The sequence below is a fragment of the Phaenicophaeus curvirostris genome, chromosome 6 (assembly GCF_032191515.1).
Source record: "Phaenicophaeus curvirostris isolate KB17595 chromosome 6, BPBGC_Pcur_1.0, whole genome shotgun sequence".
NCBI lineage: Eukaryota > Metazoa > Chordata > Aves > Cuculiformes > Cuculidae > Phaenicophaeus > Phaenicophaeus curvirostris.
This window is the reverse complement of record NC_091397.1, coordinates 56,781,367-56,807,144: the sequence shown is the minus strand read 5'-3', so window position 1 is coordinate 56,807,144 and position 25,778 is coordinate 56,781,367. Positions and strand designations below refer to the sequence as shown.

At 41.9% G+C, this 25,778-nt stretch overlaps 1 protein-coding gene across 5 annotated transcripts in view; it reads right to left on the bottom strand.

The window, feature by feature from the left end:
• Positions 1-7,156: 7,156 nt before the first annotated feature.
• Positions 7,157-25,778, bottom strand: part of RAPGEF5 (Rap guanine nucleotide exchange factor 5) — a 156,459-nt gene continuing 137,837 nt past the window's right edge. For all 5 annotated transcript variants that reach the window (XM_069860298.1, XM_069860299.1, XM_069860302.1 and 2 more), the window contains exons 22-26: positions 23,109-23,159; positions 21,945-22,032; positions 19,017-19,081; positions 14,236-14,290; positions 7,157-10,874 (exon numbers count right to left, since the gene is read on the bottom strand). In XM_069860298.1, coding sequence (XP_069716399.1) covers positions 10,756-10,874; positions 14,236-14,290; positions 19,017-19,081; positions 21,945-22,032; positions 23,109-23,159 — 378 coding nt within the window. In that variant the 3' untranslated portion in view covers positions 7,157-10,755. The remainder of the gene's footprint in view (positions 10,875-14,235; positions 14,291-19,016; positions 19,082-21,944; positions 22,033-23,108; positions 23,160-25,778) is intronic.

Below are 25,778 nucleotides of genomic sequence, written 5' to 3'. Positions count from 1 at the left end.
GAGCACCACAGGGATGAGAAGTGGTGCTGCACCCTCCAGTTTGCCTCTCCCTCATCTCTCCCAGCTGCCCCTGAGCTCCCTCCTAGGCATATAATTATTTCTGAGCCTTTCATTACTCTTCCAGATCCGGTTGATAGTGTCTCGAGTACCTAGAAAGCTAACACAGAATAAGACAGGACAAGCAAGTGAGATATTTTTCTTTAGGAACTGGGTTAAAAATGCTTCTTCTTTCCCCTTTATTACACCAGAAGAAAATTCTTGCTCCCACAAGTACTGCCAGTTACTTCAGAAGGGACTGCTGGCATAAAGGAGACCGTTCTCTCAAAAGAAAATATGAAAACCTTTAAAGTGCACCGAGTAAACAACCCACACAAGCAACACCGTGACTGCTGTGCCAAGCAGAAAATTGTGTGATTGTATGGAGACAGGGAGGCCGTGTGCTGCTGGCTGGGAGGAGCGATGACGAGCACGCTGTGCCCTGCTGCGCTCCGGCTCCCTGTTGTCTCCACTGGGCTCTCGCTTCGTTTGTACTCACTGACTTCTGTTCAGAGGAAAATTGGTTTAGTAAGCGAGCACGGGAGAAGCGCCAATGGCCTGGAAGCTCTTAAGGACAGGTGAAAAGCAATCTGGATGGTGTCCTAGCTCTGTGTGACCTTGGCCAAGTCTTTCTGCCTCTCTCTGAAGTTTTTTCACCTGTGAAACAAGGACAGAAACTCCTCTCCGTCTCGTGAGAACTGGTTTCCATTCCCTGTGTGCCTTCAGATCCCTCTGAGCGGCACTAAAGGAACAAGTTTTATTGACATTCCTTTTAGCTGCTGTTCATAAGCAGTCTTCTTCCCAAGCCCAGCGAACAGCGAGTGTTAAAACTCCCTGTAGTCACCCCAGACTGATCAGCGACTGTCACCGTGGCCACAGTCGCAATGTCACAGCAACTAGTCTCTGGGAAGACTATATGCGTTAGGCCCAGTGACAGGGTAAAGTACAATAACCAAGCCCTCTGTGTAGCTCATATGAGGTTTATTACATAGAGGAGCTTTGCCTTGGAAGCGATAGTTTCCCAGGTTTGTGATTTCTTTTGGCACGCAGGCTCAGGAGCAGCTGCATCAACGCAGCGTTGGGAATGATGGATTCGGGCTCTTTCTAGTCCCACCTCAGAGCCGAAATCAGCTCATCGTGAAGGTATTTCCTAAAGTGCTTCTGTATTTGTTGTTTTGAGACTTTTGCTGAGAATGCACAATTTATTTGACTCTTTGGAACACTTCTTCACAACCGTGTGATACGTACGTAACAAATTCATTTTTCTCCTACTTGCAAAGTCGCACCAAAATCTGATCAGTCTTGACTTTCTCCAGAGTCCAAGAGCAGACACGTTCAGCCTTTCTGAATTTTGCTCATTTTAGCAGCCTCTGGCTTATCGACTAGCAATTTATAATGTAACTGACTCCCAAACACTCCCCTGTCTTATCTGTTTGCAGTGTCCCTGTGACACCATGTGGCAGCCCCAGCTGGCTGGTCCCAGCTGTGCTTGTGGGAAATCTGAGATGGTTTGCCCAGGGTGGACAGTGCGTGACCCACGATGGCTCAGAGAGAGTAGACTGACCCCAAAGCACTTTTCCCTCACGCAGCACAGTGTCCTGCTCCAGGGTACACAAGCCTGTACATGAGCACCCCCCTGCCTCGTGCTCTGGTTAGAGTAGCATTTAAGAGCTCTAAACTCAGGAGAGACCTTTCACAGTGCAATTCATTTGCAGCACATGGGATTTGGGATCGAAGCCCAGCACTGCTACACAAAGCAGTGCAAATTGCTCACGTCTTCTCCTCTTCTCCTCATCTCCAAGGCTGGATGAACACAGCCACCCATCATCACCAGGAACGCCAGGTGCACACGTACCACAGCACTTGACAGAGCAAACCCGCTCCTCGGGCTCGCAAAAACCACTCCCTTGATTAAATACTGAATTCAGCCTCACACCATCAACCCAGCAGGCAGGGGATTTGCTTGCCTTTGTCAAACGCGCCCAGACAACTCTGCTGTGTGTTTGGAGAAGCTGCCCCACACCAAATGCTCACACTGCAGCCAACAGCTTTGGATGAGACGCTGACTCTGGGTGCTACTGACAGATGAGAAGGCAGCAGTCTTTATTCCCATTAGCATCTGCCCTAAGTGAATGTGCACTCTCATCATAAAGCCTGAAAACTAAATCCATGGGGAAATGTGCACAAAAAGGCTGAACAGATAATCCTATCAGTCCACTTAAACAGGAGTCAGAGTCAACAAATCTAATAAACTGGGGTCAGTGGACCACACAGATGACAGGGGAGCCTCTCACTGCTGCATTATATCCTGCAGTCCCTTGAGGTCGCATAGGCAGTTTTGATGCAATAAACTGCTTTTTTTCAGGCACAGGATTTCACCACTAGATGTAAAGAGTATCTAGCTTCAGAAAGGGAAGATATTGCTGAAAGCAGGTTAGCTGCTGGAAAAGTTTATTCTAGCTGGCAGCAGCTTTTGCGGCAACCAGCCACAGCCATCCAAGGTCTTTGCTTCGTCAAAATGATGGAATGCTCTTTTCAGAGATGCCCCTGCAAGAACTCTACCTGTATTTGACTAACACACAGCTCCAGTAGTTTCTTGTCTAGTTATTTGGGGAAATGATACCTACCTTTGTGATGCTACTATGTCTCAAGGTTCTCTGACAAACTTAATATATATCCCAAATCTTTCCTTATTTGCAGTTGTACAAAGCCAAACTAAGTTCCCTGAAGTCACTTGAATCGCTCTGAGGAATAAATCAAGCTAGCAAAAAGCACAAAAATGTCATTGGCTGAACTACATTATACTCTTCAGAAGAAATTCTTACTCAAAAGTAAAGTGAATTACCTCACTTAAGAGGAAGAAAAACACATCAAATCAGCACTAAATGAGAGTGTCTAAATGCATTTTAGACACGTGAATTTTCTTAAGATTTGCATGTTACTTTCCCTGAACAGTCCTCCCTTGTTCTGTCTCTGCTACGCTGGACTTGTTCAAACCATTCCCAGTCTGGTCTTGTGCCTCTTTGCCAGCTCCTACTATCACATCATCATCCACATGGATTTGAGAAGTGGCCTCCAACCAAAAATGTGTCTTGAAGTTAAAGTTATTTGCTGCTTTAAAGTATATCAAGCCGGATTCAGTGAGTATATTTAGTTCTGTAGCGTATCCACGGACAGCCTGACAGCAGATGTTTGAGCATCTGGAGTTTTTAAAATCAAAATCAATAGAAAGTCAGCTTGACTTCACACAGTATTTCTGAATGAGAGAGAGAGATACCCTTAGACAGCAGCTGACCTTGTTTTGTTGGAAGCTTCTCCAAGCTGCTTGGCGTAACTTCAAGTCTTCAAACATTTGAGGGATTTATGGCTGCAGGAGTGCCACCTGGAGCTGCTGAGTCGAATTCCTCAGCAGACATCAGCCTGGACCAGTTACCCCCCCCAATAGCCACAGTGGACTGGAGAAAGCCCATGCAGGAATTAGACCCACACGGCCTCAGTAACAGCTTCATTGCTTGTGAAGCAACACAAACCTTCACCTAGCATCACAGAGAGCTCTCACAAGCATTTGACAAAAGCCTGTATAACTGAGCAGGGAGATGCTTGATCTGCGGCTTGATCCTCACCGACCCTTGTAATTTCTAGGTCTGGATCATCCCTATTTATATTTGCTGGCAAATTCCCTTCCATCAAAGCACAGCCCCATGCTTTCACGCCGTCTGTCACAGCTGGCAGCACCTCTCTCAAGGGGCACTTGGCCACTTAGGTTAACTGGGTGACTTCTGCCACTGCCACTTCTCCCTGCTAAGCAAAACTCCTGTCTAACCCATTTTCCTGCAGAGGAAGCTCCACGCTCAGGATGGTCAATGGCAGGACTTCTCCTTTCTTTTCATTGTTGGTAATAGTGTGTGAACTTTTGTTGGGTTTTTTGTTCTTGTGAAGTGCCATTTACCTCATGTCTAATAATTATTGCACCTTACAAAGAGGCTGCTTCCCATCACTAAACTTTTTTTTATTATAGTCTTCCTTGGAACGCTAGCAGTCATTCTGAACCAGCTCCTCCTGCCACTACAGCCAGGAAGGGACTTGCACTGGTGGCAGCGACAGCAGGAGATCAAGACAAAATCCCAAGCTGCTCAAGTTTTAGAAGCCAACTTTCTGCAAAAAAATCTGTTCCAAAGAGCACACAATCTATAACTGATCTCCTTGCCCAAACCATCATTTAAGACCTACCTGTTTGACAGGGACTAGCGCAGGGGCTGTCCTTCACTGGGGTTTAGCCCATCTGGTTCTTCTTAAAGACATCTTTCTGTCTTGCTCTCATGCTTCTCTAAACTTACATCACTGAATCCATATATTTATGCTAAAATAGGTAAAGCAAGTTTAATTTTCCAATCAATTTTTTTTCTTAACTATGCTGATCCACTATTTCCTAACACCCCTAGGACTGCTTTGATTCCTTACTTACAGACACAGGAGCTAAAACTTTATGGTGAGGAACTAAAGGCACCAGGACCACACAGAGCATAAAGCCAGCCCACAGAAAGAGCCCTTTTTAAGAAACAGTCCTACTTACACACAACTCCAGCACTACACCCCTTTCCCTGCAAAGTAACAACTTAACCAACCACTGTTCAGGTACAATCAATCAGACTCACACAGAGAACATAAAGGTAGATTTTGCCCCTCAACTGCTGCATTTACGTGACCTGTGAATGGCTCTTCTCTTTCCAGACCCCAAAATGAAATTCTTCCAGGATCTTTACTGCCTTCTTTCTCTAGGTTTGTTCAGTTTTTCTCAATGGGAGGTAAGGGCAAGGATTTCTTCTCCCCTGAGGACCCCCCCTGGGGAAGTGGAACCTGGAAAGGGTCAGTAGCACACCTCAGAGGAAAAGAAGCTTTCCAGAGCTTTCAGGATGATGCCCCTTCCCCTCCTTCCATAATCTGCCTGGAATAGGAAAGGGATAGGAAAAACATGCTGAGGCCTATCTAGTTCCCACAATGCATCGATTTTCAAAGACTGAGATGATGTGTCCAAAGATCCTGGAGCCTCTACAAATAACTGGAAATACACGGGGTAGATGGCTGAGGGGGGTAGGGGCAAGGACAGGGAGAAACAGCTGCAACTGCTTACCAGGAACATAACCCATTACAACAGTCAATGAAAATTAAAAGAAAGTTTGCAGTCTCTATCGTTGACATTCCTTGACCTCTGAAAGTCTCTAAGGCTGGGCAGTTATCCAAGGATGCTTTTGCTAGGCTTTCTGGACCTTTACAAGGCTCTTATGAAATCCATTGACCTTCTTCCAGACAGGAGGGAATATAGAGGAACAGTTCTCTCCTTACTTTAAGGATTGTTTATCTTGCCCACCACTGCAGGTCTCTTCAGATCTTACATTAACTGCATAATTCTTTTAACCCTGAAGCAACTACAGGTATTTCACTGTATTGTCATAGCCACACATGTAGGGTACCTTCACACAACTCTCCAGTGGGAAATGGTGGTCACAGTATTTGAGTCAGAGGAAGACTTACCTGCTTTGGGGTTTGCTGTGTGTGTAACTCAGCTGAAGAGCAGGACTCCAGGGCAGATGCTCCGTGTGGCACAAAAGTCCGCTGGGATGTGAAACACAGCAAACATTTGGGAGGTTTGTTTTCCAGGCTATTTTCTTCCATCGAGAAGAGGGAATCACCTCTACATAGGGCAGAGGAGTTCACCCCATGCAGGTCAGTCTCACTCTGCGCACAGGGCTGTGCTGGCCCCAGATCAAACTGCCCACACCTGCTGCCCTCCCCTTCACACAGCTCCTGCAGGAATGGCTCATTGCAGGCCTCCCTAACCACTTCAGTTAAAACTCATGGAGCCCACGGAGCAGTTTAAACTGCAGGTCTTTGCCTATAAAGCTCCCTTCGACTGACAGGAAAGAACCCATGTGTGAATAGATCAGTAAGATGGTCTGAAGGGACAGCATCTGGAACATAGCAGACTTCTCCTGTGGCTCTTCTAGCACAGCTGGAGGTGCGAGACAACTACCCTTAGCTCTACACCTTCCTACTTGCAACTGATCTTAAAGGTATTGCCACTCCAGCTTCTCGTGACAACCTCCCAGAAAGGCTGATGGGTGGAAGGAGAATTCTCTGGTGCAAAGGTAGCTGCTTGAACGCAGCCACATGCGGCTTGAAGGAATCCAGCTGACTAACTGCAAGAAGTTAGAAGATGCTCCCCAGGTCTCCTGCTGGGCTACACCCTGCAGAAGCAATGTTCTCCAATAAAGGGACAGTGATGAACATCTGGGAACATAAATTCTTCAGCTTGCACAGCTGGATCTGGAAAAGGATGTCTGGCTGTAAACTATCTTTAAACATCATTATAGAGCTGCGTAAACAATTTGAGTTTGTACTGTTTTAATTATTCCAGTTAGAATTCTCCCTCCTTGCATACTAATACTGCCACAAACACTTTGTAAGTCAAGCTTGAGACTAAGGTGCAGGCACTTAGAGGATTAAGAACTGCCTGTTTGCAAGGCACTCTGAACAGACATCATTGCTGCAAGTACCAAGTGCTGTTTCTGTGTGAAATAGCCAGGTTTGGCTCAGTGGTTCCCACCGTCTGCAGGTGGAAGGAGTGGAAGGACAGAACGAGCCTCAGCTGCATTATAGAGCACTCGCAGCCCATCACGGGCTCTGCCTGCCCCACCGCAGACTAGCTGACAGCAGGGAGAGGAAACCGTATTAGCAGAGACGTCTGATGACAGGGAAAAGCATTCGCTGTCCTCAGTAAGAGGATCAAGTGCTGATAAACAGACTCCAGAGGATATGAAGATAGATTTACTCCTCCCCTCTCCCACAGGGACTTCTCATGGTAGCTCCAGGCCCCTTAGGCTGTGCTGTGATGATAAGGCACAGCTGAGACCCCATTAACATCATCTCTGCTTCTGAAACGTCGGTATCGGCAAGTTCCACCAACAAGAAGCTCTGAATCAGGGTCAGGCTCCTGAGCCTCTACAGGCGTCTGCGTTTACTTCACAAACATAAGGTTTGCAGAACTCAATGACTGGAAGTAAAATACTCCAGTTAGGAACAGCAAGTACTCGTGATAAACATGAAGGCACAGAGCCCAGACTTCGTTAAGGTAGTTTTTATATTTTTAAAAGCAATATTAAAAAAACACTGGAAAATGCAAGATAAATGTAACAGTTGCTTCTACAAGTTTTAACCTTGTATTGCTTGGCCATTTTGACATATAAATTATTGCTTACTAGCTCTCATAAATACACAACACAATAATATGTACAGAGGCAGACAAGCATGAAATATGAAAACATTGGCAACGTAGATTCTGGTAAATCAGATTATTTCATATATACCAGGTCTGATAATGGTGGATAACTACTAGCTGTAGTCCCTGAGAAGTTAGGTAAATACCTTGGTTTGGGGTTTTCTATTATATTATTCCTAATGCAAGCTGACAGCATTATGGCACTCAGAGAGAACAAACAGGCAGGTATTCTTACCTCAGCTCATTGACTTCATCCCAGTATTTAACAGTGTGTAAGATGACAATAAATAGGCTATGCAAATAAATATTACTCTGCTAAAATGTTCAGTATTTACATCTTTCTTTGTAATTCTATGTCTTATTATTTCCGATAACACCTTTTTTTTGCCACTGTCATGCAAATGCAATTTATTTCTATCCAAGATGGGGCTAGAATAAAAAAGCTGTGTCATAGAAACATCTACATTTGATGCAATAAAACACCACATCAAAGAGGTATAGAGTGACCTAGCTTTTTCCTTTGTTCTGTCCAATTACTTCTAGCTACTAAAAAAATATGCAGAGTATTTAACCCAGGGTACGACTGCGATAAACTAAACTTCTGAGATTGATGGATTTTATTCTTTGTACCACAATTACACTATTAAAGGATTTAAAAAAAAAAAAAATCACACAATATAACCAGTGCTGGACCCTGACAGACGCTGTGTAGCATTCCCCTTCCCTTTCACAGGGTTTACTTCTACTTTCCTCCCACCCATCACGCCTTCAAACTGCTTGCCAGTCTGCAGCTCAGCTCTGCAACGCTGCATCTGTTGAACAAAGAATTTGAAGGGCCTTTTAGTCATTAGACATATTAGCTATATGTTTGGGCTACTTGCTTTTCCTTAATGGTAACAGATATAAGGTCCATATTTTCAATGTGAAATTCATGCATTCACCTTGGCCCCTCAGAAACTGGCCCCAGAAATTTATATTCAAGTTATACAGGCCACCATGAAGACTAGTTTTTAAATTAAACAGTAGTCTAGTTAGCCACAACACAGATAACAAGGTTAAAGCTAGTATGCGCCTTCAAAGTGGCTTTATACCAGCTGCAAGGGGTAGAGAACACCTCATTTAGTAAGAAGTCACAGCTGGGCAGATACCCAATACTTCAGCTGGTGCAAGTCAACCCAGCAATTGACCTCAACCATTTTGAATTAGCAGAGCAAGGAAGCTTCAACATGGCTCAAGTATGCTCTCAAATCAAAGCCTGAGCACAGAGCCATCTTTCTTCTTCTGGCTTTTTTTTTTTTTTTCCCCCCTCTTTTTTTAAATTGTCTTTTATTCTTCCCTGGCACTGCTGCTGCTTCATCAGCAGTAACTATCACAGAGCCAAATGCAGCAAACTGAGAAACAGCCCCACTTTGTCACCCTGAATACCTTCTAATGCTTCCTCTCCCACAGATTTCAACAGAATAACTTGTGGACTAGAGCGTTACACCACATGAGCAGGAGCATGCAGGCTGATCTACATACAAGCTGCTGAAAATAATGCCACAGTAAAAAAGATTTCACAAGGGGGAGCTCAAAACCCAGCAAACTACCCAGGTAATGCAGCTAGGGTGAGGATTCAGGGAGTGCTGTAGCCAGAGGAAGAACTGCAATAACACAAGCAGCAAATTGTATCTGGTCTGTGTTCTTACACTGCAAAAAAGGAGCCCACCGCAACTAGTATCCTCATCTGAACAGTTTTGGTCTGTTTGCACAAAAGACTTATTTACAGTATGTGCAGTCACATCTACAGAAGAACATAGGAAATTTTTACTCCATGGCCAGCAAGAGTTTATTTTTTTTCTTTTTACTGGGTAAAAAGACTTTTTTTCTAAAAAAAAACAACCCATATAATATTTGATAATAACAAAGTACAAGCAAATACATTTCTGAAACATCTGTTTCCTTTACAATAGATCTATACAATATTTCACAGATCGGAAAACTGAATGCATCTACAGATTCCCCCACAGACTACTTGTTAAAGCTGCTTTTTAAAAATCCCTTTAAACCAGAGATAACACAATGATGAAGAGCATGCTACTTCAGTATTTCCACATTACAGTAAAGGAGCATTTTCTCAGGAGTCTTCCTTATGTGAAAAACATACAACAGAGATGGGCAAACAATGCAGTGGATGCCCCCTGCTCTGCCAAGGGGCTGTTATCATGAGTCAGGGTACAAAGACGTGCTAGACTGCGTAGCACACTGCACACTGCCTCAGGCATTCACTAGATTATTTCAGGGTAACTTCTTAGCACTGAAAACCAGAGCTATGGTGATGGAGGTGCTTGCTTAGATGTAGGTCAGCTGTAGTCAAGGCTTTCAAAATGCTGCCTCAATACACACCCAGAAGTAGTATTTAGCTACATAAGAATTGGCTAGGAGAGGAGTGTGAGAGGGACAGAAACAGTAAAAGGTCTCTGATGCCAAGAGCAAAGTATATATGCAGGTAATGACACTGGTACCCTGGTACCCTTTTGTTCTTTAAAAATCAGAAGAATGTGCAAATTAAGGTGAAGTTTTACCTAATGAAACAGTATGTCCAAGAGGTGAGTTAGGAATGTAGGTGGATCTAGCACTGCCTTTGAATAGCCAAGGAGCAAGGAGCCAGTAATCCAAGAAGAAAACAAAGCTCCTACTATAATTTATATAATGTTAACTGCAGGAGCTGGTGCTAAATCCGAGATAACTGAAAAGGAAGAAAATAACAAGTTTTCTGTGTACAAACAATTGTGCCCATAAATTGCAAGGAAAGTCGACTGGCTTTTATGTGTTTTCCAAAGCGGGTTCATAAGGGGCCATAATAGTGTGAAATGTTTACTGCTGACCTCCATATCACAATGCACTCTTCAGTTTTGTCTGGTGCGCTGTCTTTTTATATTCCTATCCTTGTTTTTTCACACTTATCTCAAATAAGATGCTCCAGTGGACTCAGGGGAGCTGCACGGATTGCACAGTATTTTTGGCAACAATACTCTGGCAGCCTTGAATTAGTGAGGTACGTAGTGTGGTGAACTGAGAATCAATCCCGTTGTGGCATGTTGCTTGCTGAAATGTTTTGCTGCTGTGACGCGACGTTTCCTTTCATTCTAATACTGGCAGAATCTGCATTGAAAGCTACACTGGACCAAACAATATTTTCACAGAAACCAAGCTCCTGAGCTCAAAGGACGCTGCCCTGCTTCCTCCCGTCCCAGTGATCGGTAGGATGGCACCAAGCTTGCTCTGCAACTCTGTGAGCAGCTCCTTTGCTGGCTCTTGCCTGATTTTCCTGCGCATGTTGTGTGAGCTACTGATAAAACTCAGTAAACTGGTCTTACATAGGGAAGCAACATGCTTGGCATAAACATTCACTTAATTCAAAGTGCTGCAGTTACAAGGTTATATGAAGCTGTGTGTGCTGCTCACGCCCGTGGCTCTATCCTGTGAGAAAGCTCGAACAGAGCTTGCTGGTTGTCGATGACATGCAGGTGATGGACATAAGGCTTCAGCTCATGATGCTCTTTTGAAGGAACTTCATTGCCTGCAAGACAGAAGAAAAGGGTGGGATCAGAAAACGATGCCTTGTTTGCTTCTCTGTGCCGTGCGTTACAAATTTCCTGGTGTGCCAACGTGTCAAGTGCTGGACAGTCACAAAAAAGACAGCCAATGATCCAAAGGAATTATTGTTTAAGTGCAGTGGAGGAGGTAACAGCTAGATACTGAACAAGGGAGAAGAAAGAAAGAAGCAGGCGATGCTTAGCAGCCAGTGTGCACAAAGGAGGGACAAGGGGACAACAAGAAGCTGTCTTTTCCCAAGTGGAAGTTTTACTCCTGCTGGCAGTACAGGCAGTCCATCCTCTGTAAGGGCGGTTCAAGGTTTCCTTTGTGCCACTCTGGAAGTACAATGGAACCTTAAGCAGGGGTGGACAACCCAGCCTGTAACTTTTAAACAACCTTAACACAAGTACACAAGACAGCAGGCCCCACATGGTTCCCTTCAGAGCAGGTGAAAGGTGACAGTGCAGCAGACAGATACAAAAGCTCTTCAAAGCTGTTCTGACAGGCCTCTGTGTTTTGATCTGTTATGCTTTCGATTTCTGATCTAGTAACAGAGACGAGAGCCACGCTGGTATTTCACGGGAGTTTACACAGCCAAAGGAATTAGCTGTGTAACAGACAAAGTGAAGGACGGCTTGAATAGCAGATGTTTTCTGCTACAAGCATTACGTCCGACACTGACTTGTAGGAACTCGCTGCCTGTGAAACCCTTCAGCACGGCTGTGGGAAACGAAAAGCCAAGCCCGTGGCCATGAGACCCATTGAGACAGGCAGAGGAAGCAATAATATAAGATTCCCACATGTTGCTGACTGCTGACAAACCAGTGAAGGTTAGCGAGCTCCATTCTAATCCATGTCCTCAAGGAATTTTTAATAACATTACCATAAATTAAAGAAGAAAACCCCTCAAAATTCCCTTGAACCAATCAGCTTAGCTCGCACACTCCTCCCCTCTCCTTTGTTTCATCATCTTCCTTTTCTCCACAGTCTCCAAGAAGCTTTCCTGGAACTGACTATCCCATTTATTTCTAAAGAGCACTCTTTGATGGTTTGATGTAGGTAATGAGGGATGTCAATGCAGCCAGTTCTGCACGCTGCTGCTAACGGGGCTCCTGGGCAGCTATTTTTAGGAGCTATTTCTGAGCAGCTATCTGAACTGAGAAATGTTGGAGAGAACAGTACAATGTGATAGATTTGCTTTGGGATATAGAGATGATATTTCTGTTCTGAGGGAAAAGGATCCCAGCAGCAGTACTGAATGTACTGAAAAACGTTTGTATTTCTCATTAATACCTGAAATGACAAAAGCTTGAATTATGTTATTTGTTCAGGCTTCCCCATCTGGGTTTGGAAATGCTAATACTTGTTTTCAGGATTTAGGATATAAAAATATTAATTCCATTAAAAAGGCATTTCAGTCCTGCTTGGAACCTAACTATTTTCTAATTCAAAAAGACTTTGGCATGCGAGCCTAATAGACATGATACAGTTCATAAACAGTAATAATATTCCTTGCTTAGTTTTGTTTCAATTCCTTCCTACAGTGAGATGCCTGCTGCTCTTAGGCCAATATAGGAGTTGATGCAGTAGAAAGATTCACATTCCTGAGAGCAAAATAAGCCCACTAGAAAAGAAAACTGTCCATAAAGTCTCAATAAATATTCAGTGAATTCATTTAATGCCTAAACGAATTTAAGAAAAAAAAAAGTGCCTAGCGGGATGCCTGTATAAGCTGCTTTTTAGATGCCAGCTTCACAATATATCAAGTCTGTAGCAAAATACAACAAACACGTACTTCAAACTACCAGATTATATGATAAATCTCAGGTATTAACCTTGGATTTATGTTGCAACACTTATAAAACCACTTTAGGGGGGAAAAAAAGGCAAAACCAAGACAAAATATTTGCACAGAAGCTGCAAAACAAAAATTTCACATGATTAAAAGAGACAAATGCTGCACTTCATAATGCCAAACAAGAGACATTCCAAGTTACAGAAGCATGGTTTGGATTAATCAATACTTCCATTAGTATCTGGTTTAACAGAATAAAAACAAAAGGCACATCCTTCTCCCTCTCCAACCCCTCCCATACATATATCAAAATAAAACAAGAACCATAATAGTAAGCAGCCTTTGTTTAAAAAGAAGACTGTACACACAATGTTAATTCTATAGAACAAATATTCAACAAAACTCTTAGCAGTAGCTATCATCCTGCAAGGTACATGTATTTATGCACAAAATAATTATTACTTTTCTTTTTGTCAGAGTCCATGCTGACAGCTGCCTAAAATTCAGCTGGAAAAAAGTAACGATTCAAACTCTTTTTTTTCCCCCCAAGGCTACAGCACAGCTCTGAACCTCTCTTTGGAAAAGAGGTTTTAGTGGTCTCAGTGAATGACGCGTTTAGCGTGTTCAGCTTAAAAACTTTAACCGCTTCCTAAAGCGGTGTTGTGTTTGTCCTCTTCCTGTGTTTAATCTCTCTGTGGAGAACAAGAACTGCTGAGAAGGAGAAAAACAAGGTTTCTCCTCTGTGAGCAACAGAACAAAACAAGCTAGAGGTCTTCTGGCATGGTCCTTTAAGGTTAGATTCTCTAGTGGCTACTAAGGTGGAAAAACACACCGAAAAAGCTTTTCATACAGTTGAGGCACTCATAACTGTTCCCACCAATGTAGATCCTCCAGCATCTGAACCAAGTAGAGCTCTATTTGCAAGGTTTCCCTAGCAGGGATACTAATGCAGCCTCCTGTTTTCTACCTAGGCAACTACCTTCACGAAACCCACAGGTTAGTATCAAGACTTCTACCATTTTGTGAAATGTCCTTAAGAACCTAAACTAAGCAAGTAATTGCTCTCAGTGGAAAGACAAGTGAAAAGCTGTGCTGATGAATACTGTCTTTTAGCTCCTGGAAGCCAAGACAGCTATGAACCCGTTACCAAAACACAGATACTAGCAGGAGACTGAGGTAACTGAGGTAACTCGCTTATAGCTGGGAAAGTGAGAAAGAGCAGCATACACCAGGGGCCTCTATTATTAAGTGCAGCTGGCACAGGTCTTACACAGCATTTTGACGAGGTGATGATCATTTTTGCAGGAAAATAATTTATAAGAAATTTGGAAGCTGTTTCTACAAACATTTTGTAAAGTAAAACATTATCCAGATGTAGTTATTGCTATGTTGACGTTCCAAGAATAACACACCCTCTTGCCAATTGGTTAAATAATTGTCTACCGCATTTTGCTGCTGTAGTAAACCTGAGCAAGTGGAAAGAAAGCAATTTAAAAAAACCCTGAAGGTCGTACAAAGGCAAAATAAGTTGCATGTTTTGGCTACTCACCAAACTGGTTACTTCTGCAATGTCTCAATGACCGAACAGTATCTGCAATCATATGCTGTAAAAACAAGATACAAAACATCAGTGCAAAAATCTGAGATAGATTCTGCCATTAGAAAAGCCTGTACAGCAAAAAGCAACTGTCACAAGATAGAAAATGAAGACAGCAGGACAAAGACTTTTCTTCTAAGCAATAATATATGATGAAACAGTGTTAGCCTAGAAGGTCCTTACTGTTATCACACAGAATAAATGAGATCAACTCCCTAAAAGCACACAGAAAGTGGTAATGAAAAATAGCCAAAAAAATGCCTAGTTTTGTTCCTGTGACTTTTATTAAACTTCAAGCCCACAGGAGGGAAGTACTGTGGAGCGAGTGCATGTTTCTGGGTCCAACCCCTAGCATCCAGGGCATTTAGTAGTCTGCAACCTCTCCTGTCTCCGCGTTTTGTCTAAACAGACTGTAAGGCCCTTTGTGGTACAGACTACATCTTAATGTGCATTTGTATAATGCCCAGCACAGAAAATAGTAGCAGCCAGGCAGTTTTCTGCAGTTTGATAACTAACATCAAGAAAACCAAACCCAGCTCACAGTGCAGAGCAAGCACCCTGACATCTCTTCATACCCACAGAAGACTACACTGTAGGTATGCTGTTTTAGGAAAAGCTGCTGATAACAGAGATATTGGATGTCTGCTTAGATTGAGCAGAGGAAATAAAAGGTTTAAGCTTGGTTTCACATTCACGTCTTCAATTCACAAAACCTGGAATCGGTCACTGTAAATGAGTGGAGTTTGCTCTTTTTCACTGGATGTTGCCCATAAAGTTCTTGTGGAATTACATTTTTTTTTCTTTCTTTGACTGCTTCTGTGGTATAAAAGTGAAATTGGCAACTCTTCACCAAATTTAGTAGCTAATTTAAGCAAACTGCTGTTAGCAGGAATGATATAATATCTTATGCAAACAGTTGATGCTCTTCTCCCATCTCTGTGAAAAATAATCAGTCAGAAAGGATTAACTGTCTTGAGCAGAGTACATTTACAGCCAGAATGACGCAGAACAGCTCATCTCTCCACACCTACAAGTGTCCTCCACAGAAAAGCTTATCCTAAGAGCACATTTAATGGGAACTTCACGTTCCTTCCATAAGTGAACAGAAATAATTTTTCTTGTTATCCACTGTGCACCAAATCATACAGTCTCTTTTGGAGACGTCCTTGTACAGATTATAATGGAAGTTCTAACAAGATGATCCAGATTTCAAGGCCAATAGTGTGAGTTTGGGAGAGCTACAACTTCTACCAGTGCTGCTGCTGTGATGTTTTCTGGCTGATAGCATTTGTACTTGGCTTTTAGAAATAAGAGACACCCCACTACCTCAAACACTGTCATTCTTCACTGTTTCTACTTTGCAGTCAGTCACAGTGGGGGTCCATCCTGGCTCAGGAAGGTGATGCCCTGAATAACCTATTTGTCTAACACTTTCTTAAAGCAGAATCCCAAATCTCCCTGCTTTAGCAGCCTGATTAGGCATTTATCTCTTTCCCTTTGCAGCTCTCTGGGATCCAATTGTAATACAGAAAATCAGCCAATTCATTTGCAAAGTAAATGCCATTTCCCAAGTATTTAAACAGGTGCTTGAGTAATACACATTTCTTGTGGCCTTTCAGCCCAGGGACTACCTAGGATTATTAGCACTTCTTTAACAGAAGGCAATAAAAAATGAGGCTTGGGAGTTACACAGATATTTAAGGGGGTGGGGACCAAGAATCTTCAGCAGCATGGACAATGATCTTACAGTTGAAGGCACTAGGTAAGGAGGTGTTATCTAAAATAGTAATGGCCATTGACCTGTATCAGAGTTTGCTGGAGTGTGGCTAAGACACGTCACTTCTAAGATACGAGGGAGGGCTGACTGAGGAAAAAAAATTAAGCCACATTGCGGTGAAGCAGCTTGGTAAATACGATGGAAATACCGTAAGATGCAACAGTATAAGACACATTTTCATTTATTGCTTTAATAAGGAATTACTGAAGGATTTAGTTGAGGAAGTCTATTTTAGACTAGCATTTACCAAACATCAAGTTAAATAAATCATTGCAATCCCTCAAACTTTTGCTAAAATTAGGCAACATTCCTGAGACAAAAAAATTATTTTTCTTCACTTTGCAAATTTTTTTATATATATTTTGTATTAGGTTTGTCTTCACTGCAATCATGTCATGTCAAATCAAGTTCAGTCACGGTAGGATTGTCGTGGCCTCGATAGTCTAAGAATGTAAAGAAAGGAGGGACTGTAGGAAAAGACAGTATCTTTTATTAAACTAACTGACAGAACCAGAAAAAACAATGGTTCAGATTGACAAGGCTTCCTTCAGGTCAGGTGCTTAACACAGAAATGAAATATTTTAAAACACTGATACAAATGAAGACACAAGAAATAGTCTTTGCTTTGAAATCCTTGAAGTAGAAATTCCATGTATTTATGACAGTGAGTAAGTTCCTTCCCCACAGCAGTAATCTGCTATGGTACAATAATTATTTTCTTCTTTTTCTGCAACAGCAAATTTGCAGGTGAGGTTCAGTGGCTTGATCCAAATCAAGCAGGAGTCAATGTCATAGAATCACAGAATAGTTTGGGTTGGAAGGGACCTTAAAGATCATCTAGTTCCAACCCCCCTGGCCATGGGCAGGGACACCTCCCACTAGCTCAGGCTGCCCAAATCTCATCCAACCTGGCCTTGGACACCTCCAGGGATGGGGCAGCCACAGCTTCCCTGGGAAACCTGTTCCAGTGTCTCACCACTCCCATGGTGAAGAAATTCTTCCTAATGTCTAGTCTAAATGTCTAATGTCTAGTCTAAATGTCAACCCAAATTTTTCTCAGCCAAAACCAGAAAATGTTCAGCACAGTATAAAATACCAAGGAAGAGGATCTTCCTTGGGATGAAACCCTTATAATTAGAAAAGAAACATGAACTGTTGTATACGTGACCATGTGTGATGCATCTAGTTAGTAAGTTCATGCCCAATACTGAATACCTTAGCGTTCACAGGAAGCTGTGTGATATGTGTACTGCCTGAGTTTCCACCATGCTTATATTTAAATCCCTCCTAAGCCCTCGCTTCCTAAGTTTGCACTGTTGCCCGCATTCATATGTACACAGGGCTTCATGAGACAGCATGTTCCAGAGGGTGTGATCTGACTAATAATTTGGAGAAAGCGCGAGTTTGAACAGCCCTCACTCCACCACCGTCACCTCAGACTCTCTCCTCCCATTTAAAATGCTCATTATCCATTTTTGTGGAAAAGGTGAAATCCTGGCTCACTGAAGTCAATTAGCAAAGCTCCCACTGCCTCTGGAGACACAGTGGTGACAGCAAGGACAGGAAATCATATCAAGCAAGCCCAGCATACATTAAACATATATGATGAAATGATAAACAAAAACTAACAAGGTCTGGCTAAGACTGGAACAGGAATCAGATCCTACGTATTCACTAAATAAATATATGGGCCAGTGGGGGGGATTTTAGTAACAATTATTGTGCATCAAGGGCTAGTTTAATTTACATGTTAATTGGATGTACTTCCAAGAGGCAATGAAGAAGAACATGCTAATGAGTTTTATGCAAACACCTAAAGGTCAAACAGTTAATGGACTCTGGACAAGAAAACCTTTCATTAAATGCAAATCGGTGTTCTTGTAACTGCAACAAGAAAAGGTACAGAAATCAAATTGAAAACACAAAGAGAGGAGCTCAGGTTCAAAAGTCAACGTCTACACTTGCTTGCAAGTTGAAAGACAGCGTACATCACGATAGGATGCGAAAATAAGTTAAACATCTGATTCATTAATATCTCCACATTTGCACATTCAGTCTCAAACAAGTGTAAACACACGGAGAAAATAGTTGGGAACAGTTCACCAGGCACAGCCTGGACTAGCAGGCCCATGGCACTTAGAGCACTTGGGAAGAACATTTTGGTTTCTTTATCAAATACTGCAGGCCAACAATAAAAATCCCAAGGCTTCTTCACTCCACCACTGTTCAGATACATAAGCTGTAGCTTTCAGTGCTATAAAAATGTTATCAATAATAAAAAAGAAGAAATAATGCAAATTAGAGAAGTCAAACCTCTATCAGCAATACCATGCCAGAATAGACGTCATATGATGTCTAGAGTAGATGTAGATGAAGATACAAAATCAGTAAGTGCCCATCTACATAGAAGTTAGTATTGTGGTATTTATGGTCAGTTTAACTCATATTTCAGGCATTTTCTTCATCAACTAAACTAGACTTAAAATTTCAGTTTAGGCTGAGATCCCTGGAATCAGCATAACAGCAACAAACACTGAACTAAAGACACCTTTTCTTTACTGCCTTGAGATTAAAAAAAAAAGGAAACCTAATTCAGAGAAAGCTGAAATAGGAGAATTTAACTGACAAAAAATAGTGATGAAGTGGTACAAAGGAACAGATTTCACTGGGGAAAAGAACGAGTGGGCTGTGTGGCAGTGACACTACCCATCACTGGCTTAGATGTTTTACACAGAATTTGGGGGGGGAAGGAGTGAGAAGAGAAAGGAGCAGAGGAAAAAGACAGGGAAGACTAACTGCTGGCTGTTTTATCATGTTTGCTCTTTGAAGCAGAGTTTACTCCTGTTTACTACTTCCTGATTCAGCCAGAAGAAAATCTTTGCGTCTTACAAGATACGGAGGGGAAAGGGAAGAAGATGAATCTCTTTGGAAAACAGGAAAGGCAAAATTAGCTTACCAGCTTTTCAAAATTAACAAGGTTATCCAGAAAAGTTTTATTTCCCTCATGGATGAATGTTACATCTGAAAAAAGCAAAGGAAAAACAATTATTTTTTGTGTCTTTGTTGTTGAATATAAATAAGTAAAATAACTAAACAGCAACAAAAAGAAAGAAAAAAAGAGGGAAACATCCCAATTAAGACTGACACAATACCACAGGGGAACAAAAGCCTGGTATAAAGACATTGAGAGATTATTAGATAGCAACACTATGTACACATCGCAAGAAGAGGATTTTCAAGTGGGAACACGGATTTCTTATTAAACCTGGCCTGTATTACTTCTGGGGTGCATATCACACAGGACAGCTGGGAGCAGGCAGGGCATCCCCAGGGAGTTGACTCTGACACCCCTATGTCTCTCTCTGTGGGACAATGACTCCGATGCCCCTCCTGGAGATGCAGCTACAGCAGTTGCCAGCCTGGCTGATTAAATACAAGCCACCAAACATAAGTTCAAAGTCTTGAAAAAAGCCTTATGACTGGGGGAAAAAAACATTTGTACACAGTGTTGTTCAAGGGAATTTGCAAAGGCAACACAAAGGTCATTCAGAGGAAAAGGAAAAGGTCTATATTTGGCTCCAGGAAGGGAACTGAACACAGTGTAATGAACTGAGGCAGGGAGGGAGAGAGTATCAGGCACAACAAATGCTGCTAAGTTAAGATTACACTTAAAACAGTAACTTGAGGTAATTTTCTCCATTTTTCTAATGTATATTAGGATACAAAGTGAGACATATCCTGGGCATGAAGTACCAAGCACATGGACAGATGCTCTCCTCAGCTCTGCCTCCTACAGTGCACACCCTGGGTCACTGAAAATACTAGCAGGAGCACCACCATATGCCCCCATCACCTCTCCCTTGGACGTGCGAGTACCCAGGAGTACCAGGAGGAGATGGCACTAATGTAAAGAGACAGCACTCCAATAACATTACCTAAAAATGACACCTGTGCCTGCCAAATGACACACAGTACAGGGGGAACGTTTCCCTCTCAGCTGAGAGGTACTAGCCTCCAACCCAACAGCCTAGCTGTGCATCTCAGTATTTCTCCTGTGCTCTTCCCTAGGACTCTCTCTGATGCCCGCCTCATCCCCCTAGTTTAGGATTTTAGGACTGGGAACCTGCAGCTGATGCTGGGAGCTGCTTTGTCACATCCCCTTCCCCCTCTCTGCAGGGGATGCTCCAGCATCTCTCTGCCTCTGGGCAGTATCTTAAAAACCAGGGGGAAAGGAAGGAGTGAACCCTTCACCCCTCCTCTGCTTTGGGGCACTCAGGGAAAGGGACAGGGAAAGGACACGGCTTCAGGACACAGGCTTGTTTCTATACCAACACAGTTCAAAAACATTGGTCACATCTAATAAAGAACTTCCAATAATAGCAGAAATTTCCACACAGCTTTTTAAGTCAATGACAGCAATGTGTATATCTCTGAGGGTGGAAGGAACAGAAATTTGCTTTGCGGCCAACAACTAAGAGTCTAGATAAATTCAGTGGAGCAGAAAATGACATCTGAGCTAGGTTGTAAGGGTACATTGCGGTATTTTATTACTCATTTGAAAAATCTGCCCGATTTTCAAAAGCTGTGTCTGTGTGCTGTAAGAGAGCTCTGCATTTAAATTTAATTAACTTCAAAAGGACACTCTAAAGTTATTTTTCATAATTAAATAAAGGTTACAATGATTTTCAAGTTTTTTCTTGAAACTGCTTTTGTTCCTTTCGTGATGAAATACAGTAATTTGTTGAATTACTAATGATGTCTATGCTATCCATGCTTATTTTATTGGTCTTGGAAATAACGTTAATACAAACATACCTGACATGGAACAAAGTTCTATGTACTGCACAATAATCTGGGAATTGCCAACCTTGGCAACACCTCCCTATGGATCACTGTACTGAGGAAAATTATTGTATTATTTTGCAAAGTCTCCTTGCTATCTCTGGTACATTTGAGCAACATGAATGCTGCTTACGTGCATGTTCTTATACACCATATCATAGCGCAGAGCAAAAACCATCGCTACAAATTTCTTTTTTGCTTGCCACCTCTGTTTGCAGACAAAAGATACTTGAGAACACTTAAAAAAATCCTGATTTTGAAGCCTTGATAATTGTATCCATCTGAATTAACACAGAATCCTTTGATGTGTGCAAAGAGGGGAAGTGCCTGATGGCTCCTGAACTGTCACCAACTGATCTGGAGAACTGTCTTCAAACATTTTAAACTCAAAGGAGCAGCAAGCTGGAATAAACAGCCTAAAGAGAACACTTTCCAAACACAGGAATAAGCAAATGAATTTGCCGTGTTCAAAGACAAGGCAATTAATAATTAATGACTCCAAGACAACACAATATTTGAAACGCCTGCCACTTAGCTGCCCAGATCACTAAGTTAAGCAAGTAGCTTTATTTTAATACATTTTAAAAAATTGTTTTTTACAACAGTAAGATCTGTAAAAGGTCCCCTACTGTCAGGGCAGACAGATGTGGCTGATTCTGCCTTCAGGATGACATCAGGTAGTTCCACCCCGGTGAGGCAGGGCGAGCATCTCTGACCAGCAAAGTGTGACTTGTGCGACTGCACCCAGCACAGCCAGGTGGTTCCGTTCAGGGACTCGCAAGTTTTTGCTTCTCCACTGAGGAGGATGTGGCCAAAGCAACGGCACGTTGCTGGGAAGCTACTGAAGTCTGAAAACCTGTGTTAAAATTGCCATCTTTCTCCTGTCTTAAAAGGCAGCTGTTTATTATCCAAACCAAGTGCTCTCTTGTAGATACTACCACAACTGCCACATACTTAATCATAAGGCCACCTGAAGGAAAAATCACTTTGCATTTATTTTAATTAACCGCAAAGAAGAAGAGCAGCCAAGCTTTAACATTACCTTTCAGAAGTAAGGGCATGAAAGGGATTTTCGGAGATTTCATTTTCTTGAATGCATCTCTGTAAGCTTTGTGATTCAGAGAAGGGTCCTACAAAACCATATGGGTAATAGAGAGAAAAATCAATAGGCTATAAAAAGAGCAATTCTAAATCATTTATGGACTTATGATCTGAGCATGATTTAGATATTAAAGGTTTCCTCAGGAAATGAGGTAGGTAAAGGCTTTCTAAGCTAGACTTACTAAACTGAACAGGAAACAAACAGTCAAAGGAACAAAGGCAATTACTTTCCTCTAGATGAAGCAGCGCTAAAATGGGAGTGAGCTGCAGAACAGATTCACTGGGACTGTTCTGTAAATTCCCCACAAATTTCTGTTAACAAAATCTCTTCAGCTTACTACCTAGTACAAAATGTATCTCAGAATGTACTGCTGATTAATTTCTTAATAAAAAATAAGAACAAAAAATCCCAACAAAAACTGTTCTCAGATCAATGAAGCACACTGGACATTTTCAAAGAAAATAAGAGAGCATGCTTCAGTGCTGTTATCTAAGTAATTCAAAAAGTCGTCTCAATTTCCCATATAAATGAACATTTTTGTACACTAACTCACACATAATCTGGAAAACACATTAATTTATAAAGGACTCTAAGTATAGAAGCGTGACAAGTGTTAAAAGCTGGTTCTTATGTTCCCCATGACAGGCAGTGATCTCACCACGCACACACTTCCATGATAGCCAGAGGAAACACTTGTTTATTCAGCTTTGATAATGGTGACAAAGACCCTTAGCCTCATATTTTATTTTATTTTAAAAACAACAACTTCAAGCTGTCCTCATTTTCTCCTGATCTGTGCTCACTGCTTTGGATAGAAGCTGATCAACCCCCATGGCAAAAGAACAGCATCCAAACTGACAGAGGGGAACAGACACTACATTTGCCTCTCTGCCCTTCCTCCACCTGTCAGGAAGACAGACTTTTGCCTTTTCATGTTTGGAGACCACCTCTGAGATCTCGAGGGCTGCACGGCCTTTGGCTAATCACAGATCTGACATGACAGGCTCCAGCTCAAGACAATGACAGGCAGCCTCCAAATAAATTAGGAAGAAGGAAGGCAGGTAAAGACAAGCAATGTCATTCTGCTGTGAACATCATACTTACCGTCAAACTTTCAAGTTCAGTGAAAAGTTTCTTGAACTTCCCAGGAATTTTCTGAAGTGGGGAAAACAGAGGAAAAAAAAGTAAAGTTGATTTAAAAAAAACCCAAAACAACAACATAGGCAGAAAAAAAATGCTGAGGCTTCTTTTCCCATGAGGCTGCTGTGTGTGAAGCACCTGCTGTAAGTATCAACAGGCAGTTAACCTCTGCTCCTCAGCTCCAAGAGCCCTAATTATAGACCATGTTCAGTGTAATGCCAGTGAGGCACCAGACCCCGCAGCCTCACCTCAGGGAAAACCTGTATCATCCTTTTATGGAAACTGCTTGTTAGCCGCTCTTTTTATTTCCTTTGCTAGCTTACATGTCTGATGCCTCTACCTTAATAATCACATCAAGCTAGAAATAGTAACATAAGCTGAGAATTCAGATACTGTAATCACATCCAGGTTAAATTATTTGTGACCACAACAATTTCTTTTCCTAAAATGTGTTCTAGAAATTAACAGACAACACACTCAGTGCTGTTTAATACACTACCCCCAGGGCTGACTAGTGTTACTACTGGCACATACCAGTGCCAGAGAAGAGAGATATTTCCTTAACAAATGATTATTCCATCTCCAGTATCTTCTCCTAGTTCCACAGGGAGGTGGATAAAACACATTCCCAGGAAGCCCAGGCATAAACTACCTTCTTGCCTCACATTTTAACACTTGATTTGCTCCACAAGCACCGGTTTCTTTATCTCAAAGATGCTTTAATGGGTTTGTCTTATTATACTCAAAGCAATCGTTCTGCAGTTTGAATTTTGCTGTTAGTATTCCAGTCTTCAAGGGTGTGGGGACCTTAAAGCCTGCCTATTTTCTCCAGCCATACTCATCAGTTTAGTAGAAGATATTCCCTCTTAGTACAACTCTTGCTTTTGTCTTTGTCCTTAGACCCTCACAGCCACGATGACACTACCAAGAGGAAGGAGATTCACAGCAATTAAGATTAAGTGGATGTGCTGTTTGATTAAAATGCTAGAATAACTGAACATGGAATTGCAATTCCACATTTTTAATATCTTCAGTCAGGGAAAGTTAGGCTCATTAAAACACTCCATACTGTAGGAAAAAAAAGTAGAAGAATATGCTTCCAAGAATACTATGTGTTCAAGAATTCAAGTCCAATATAATTTAGTGTCTAAACGCTTCTTTAAGATTAGGTGGTTTCATTTACATGTGTAAGTAATTATAATTAATTTATAAACATTGCTCTACTTTCTAGAAGTCACATTACTAATGCAAATAACCTTCTGCTTTGAAATTTCCAGTGCAGTAAAATTTACAAATAAAACAAATGCATGTGACTTCATAAATATTTTACACACAGAAACGTGACATATTTACAACGACACATATGCAGATGCGCTCCTTGTTCTGACAAGCAATATATTATTCTGCTCTTCCTGAGAGAAATCCACCGGCAGCATGTGATCTCCAGAGGTCTCACGGCACAGCAGAGCTCTGTGCGCTTCTGTGCAGGAGCGATCTACATCATTGCCACTGAGGGCCTTTGATACGGTATTTAGTCCCTTCCAGTCTCCTACCAAAGCCAAGAGAAATGGGATGAAGGCAACTCATTAAGAGCAGGCAAGGGCAAATTTTCACAGGAACAGAGTTTTAGAAATAGGAGAGACAAGGAGTTTCTGTATCTTTGGCCTCACGTGTGAATTTCTCTCCAGAATTATTTAAAGTTAGCTTCTCCTTGCCTAACCCGAGTCCCCATAAACTCCTCCCAAGAGACACAATGACTGCCCTTTTTTCTCTCCGTGCAAAAGCTACTGACACACGCAGTGGTGTTTTCATGTGCATGATTTCAGCTAAGGGGGCAAACCTTGCTCTGGACAGCGTTAGATAGGCTTGTAAGCGCCTGATGGCCATTTGGTTTCAGCTGTTGGTGCTCCACAGCAGGAGGTCACAGATGTTCCCTGTCACTTTTTATTACAGATTGATCGTTTTTGAGTACTGCCCACTATGGTGTTGGGGGCATGGGGTAGGCAAGAAACTTCACCCCATTACACTAAATTACTCCTTCTCCAATTTTCAGTTCATCAGCATATAATAAGCTTGAAGATACTACCACTCAATAATTTACTTTGATGGAAAAAACCACTCACAATATAAACAGAGATTCCAATGGGGCCCTCCTCTAAACAACCCTCGCTCTGTCTAGCAAACAGGAGCTTCTGTAGCAGATAATCTCTGTTCTCCAGTATTCTCCTTACTCATGGCTCATTTCCTAACTTTAATGTTAAAGATAAGCAGCTGCACAAAAGCTGATCAAGGAAAATTAAAGAGGGTTTATTTCTACATTGCATTTTTAAAATGAAACTATTCCATAATAAGGGATTGCCTGTTGGGAGCCAACTGTACACGACTGCCTGTTCTGACATCTACTTAAAATGCTAAGATAATTTACCTGACGTATTTTTTTTAAGAGTGTAAGATCTCCTTACTTTGTTCTTATTTAAAAGCTCTGAAAGGACACATTTAGTTTCAGTTGAATAGCCATGTACCTAACATTTCAGGTCACAAAGAGGCTTTTCTACTTACACTTGTTTCCTGTTTGACTTCAGCACAAAAATGCAATAATTAGAAAGAAAAGGTAATTCATGAGTCCATCACTTT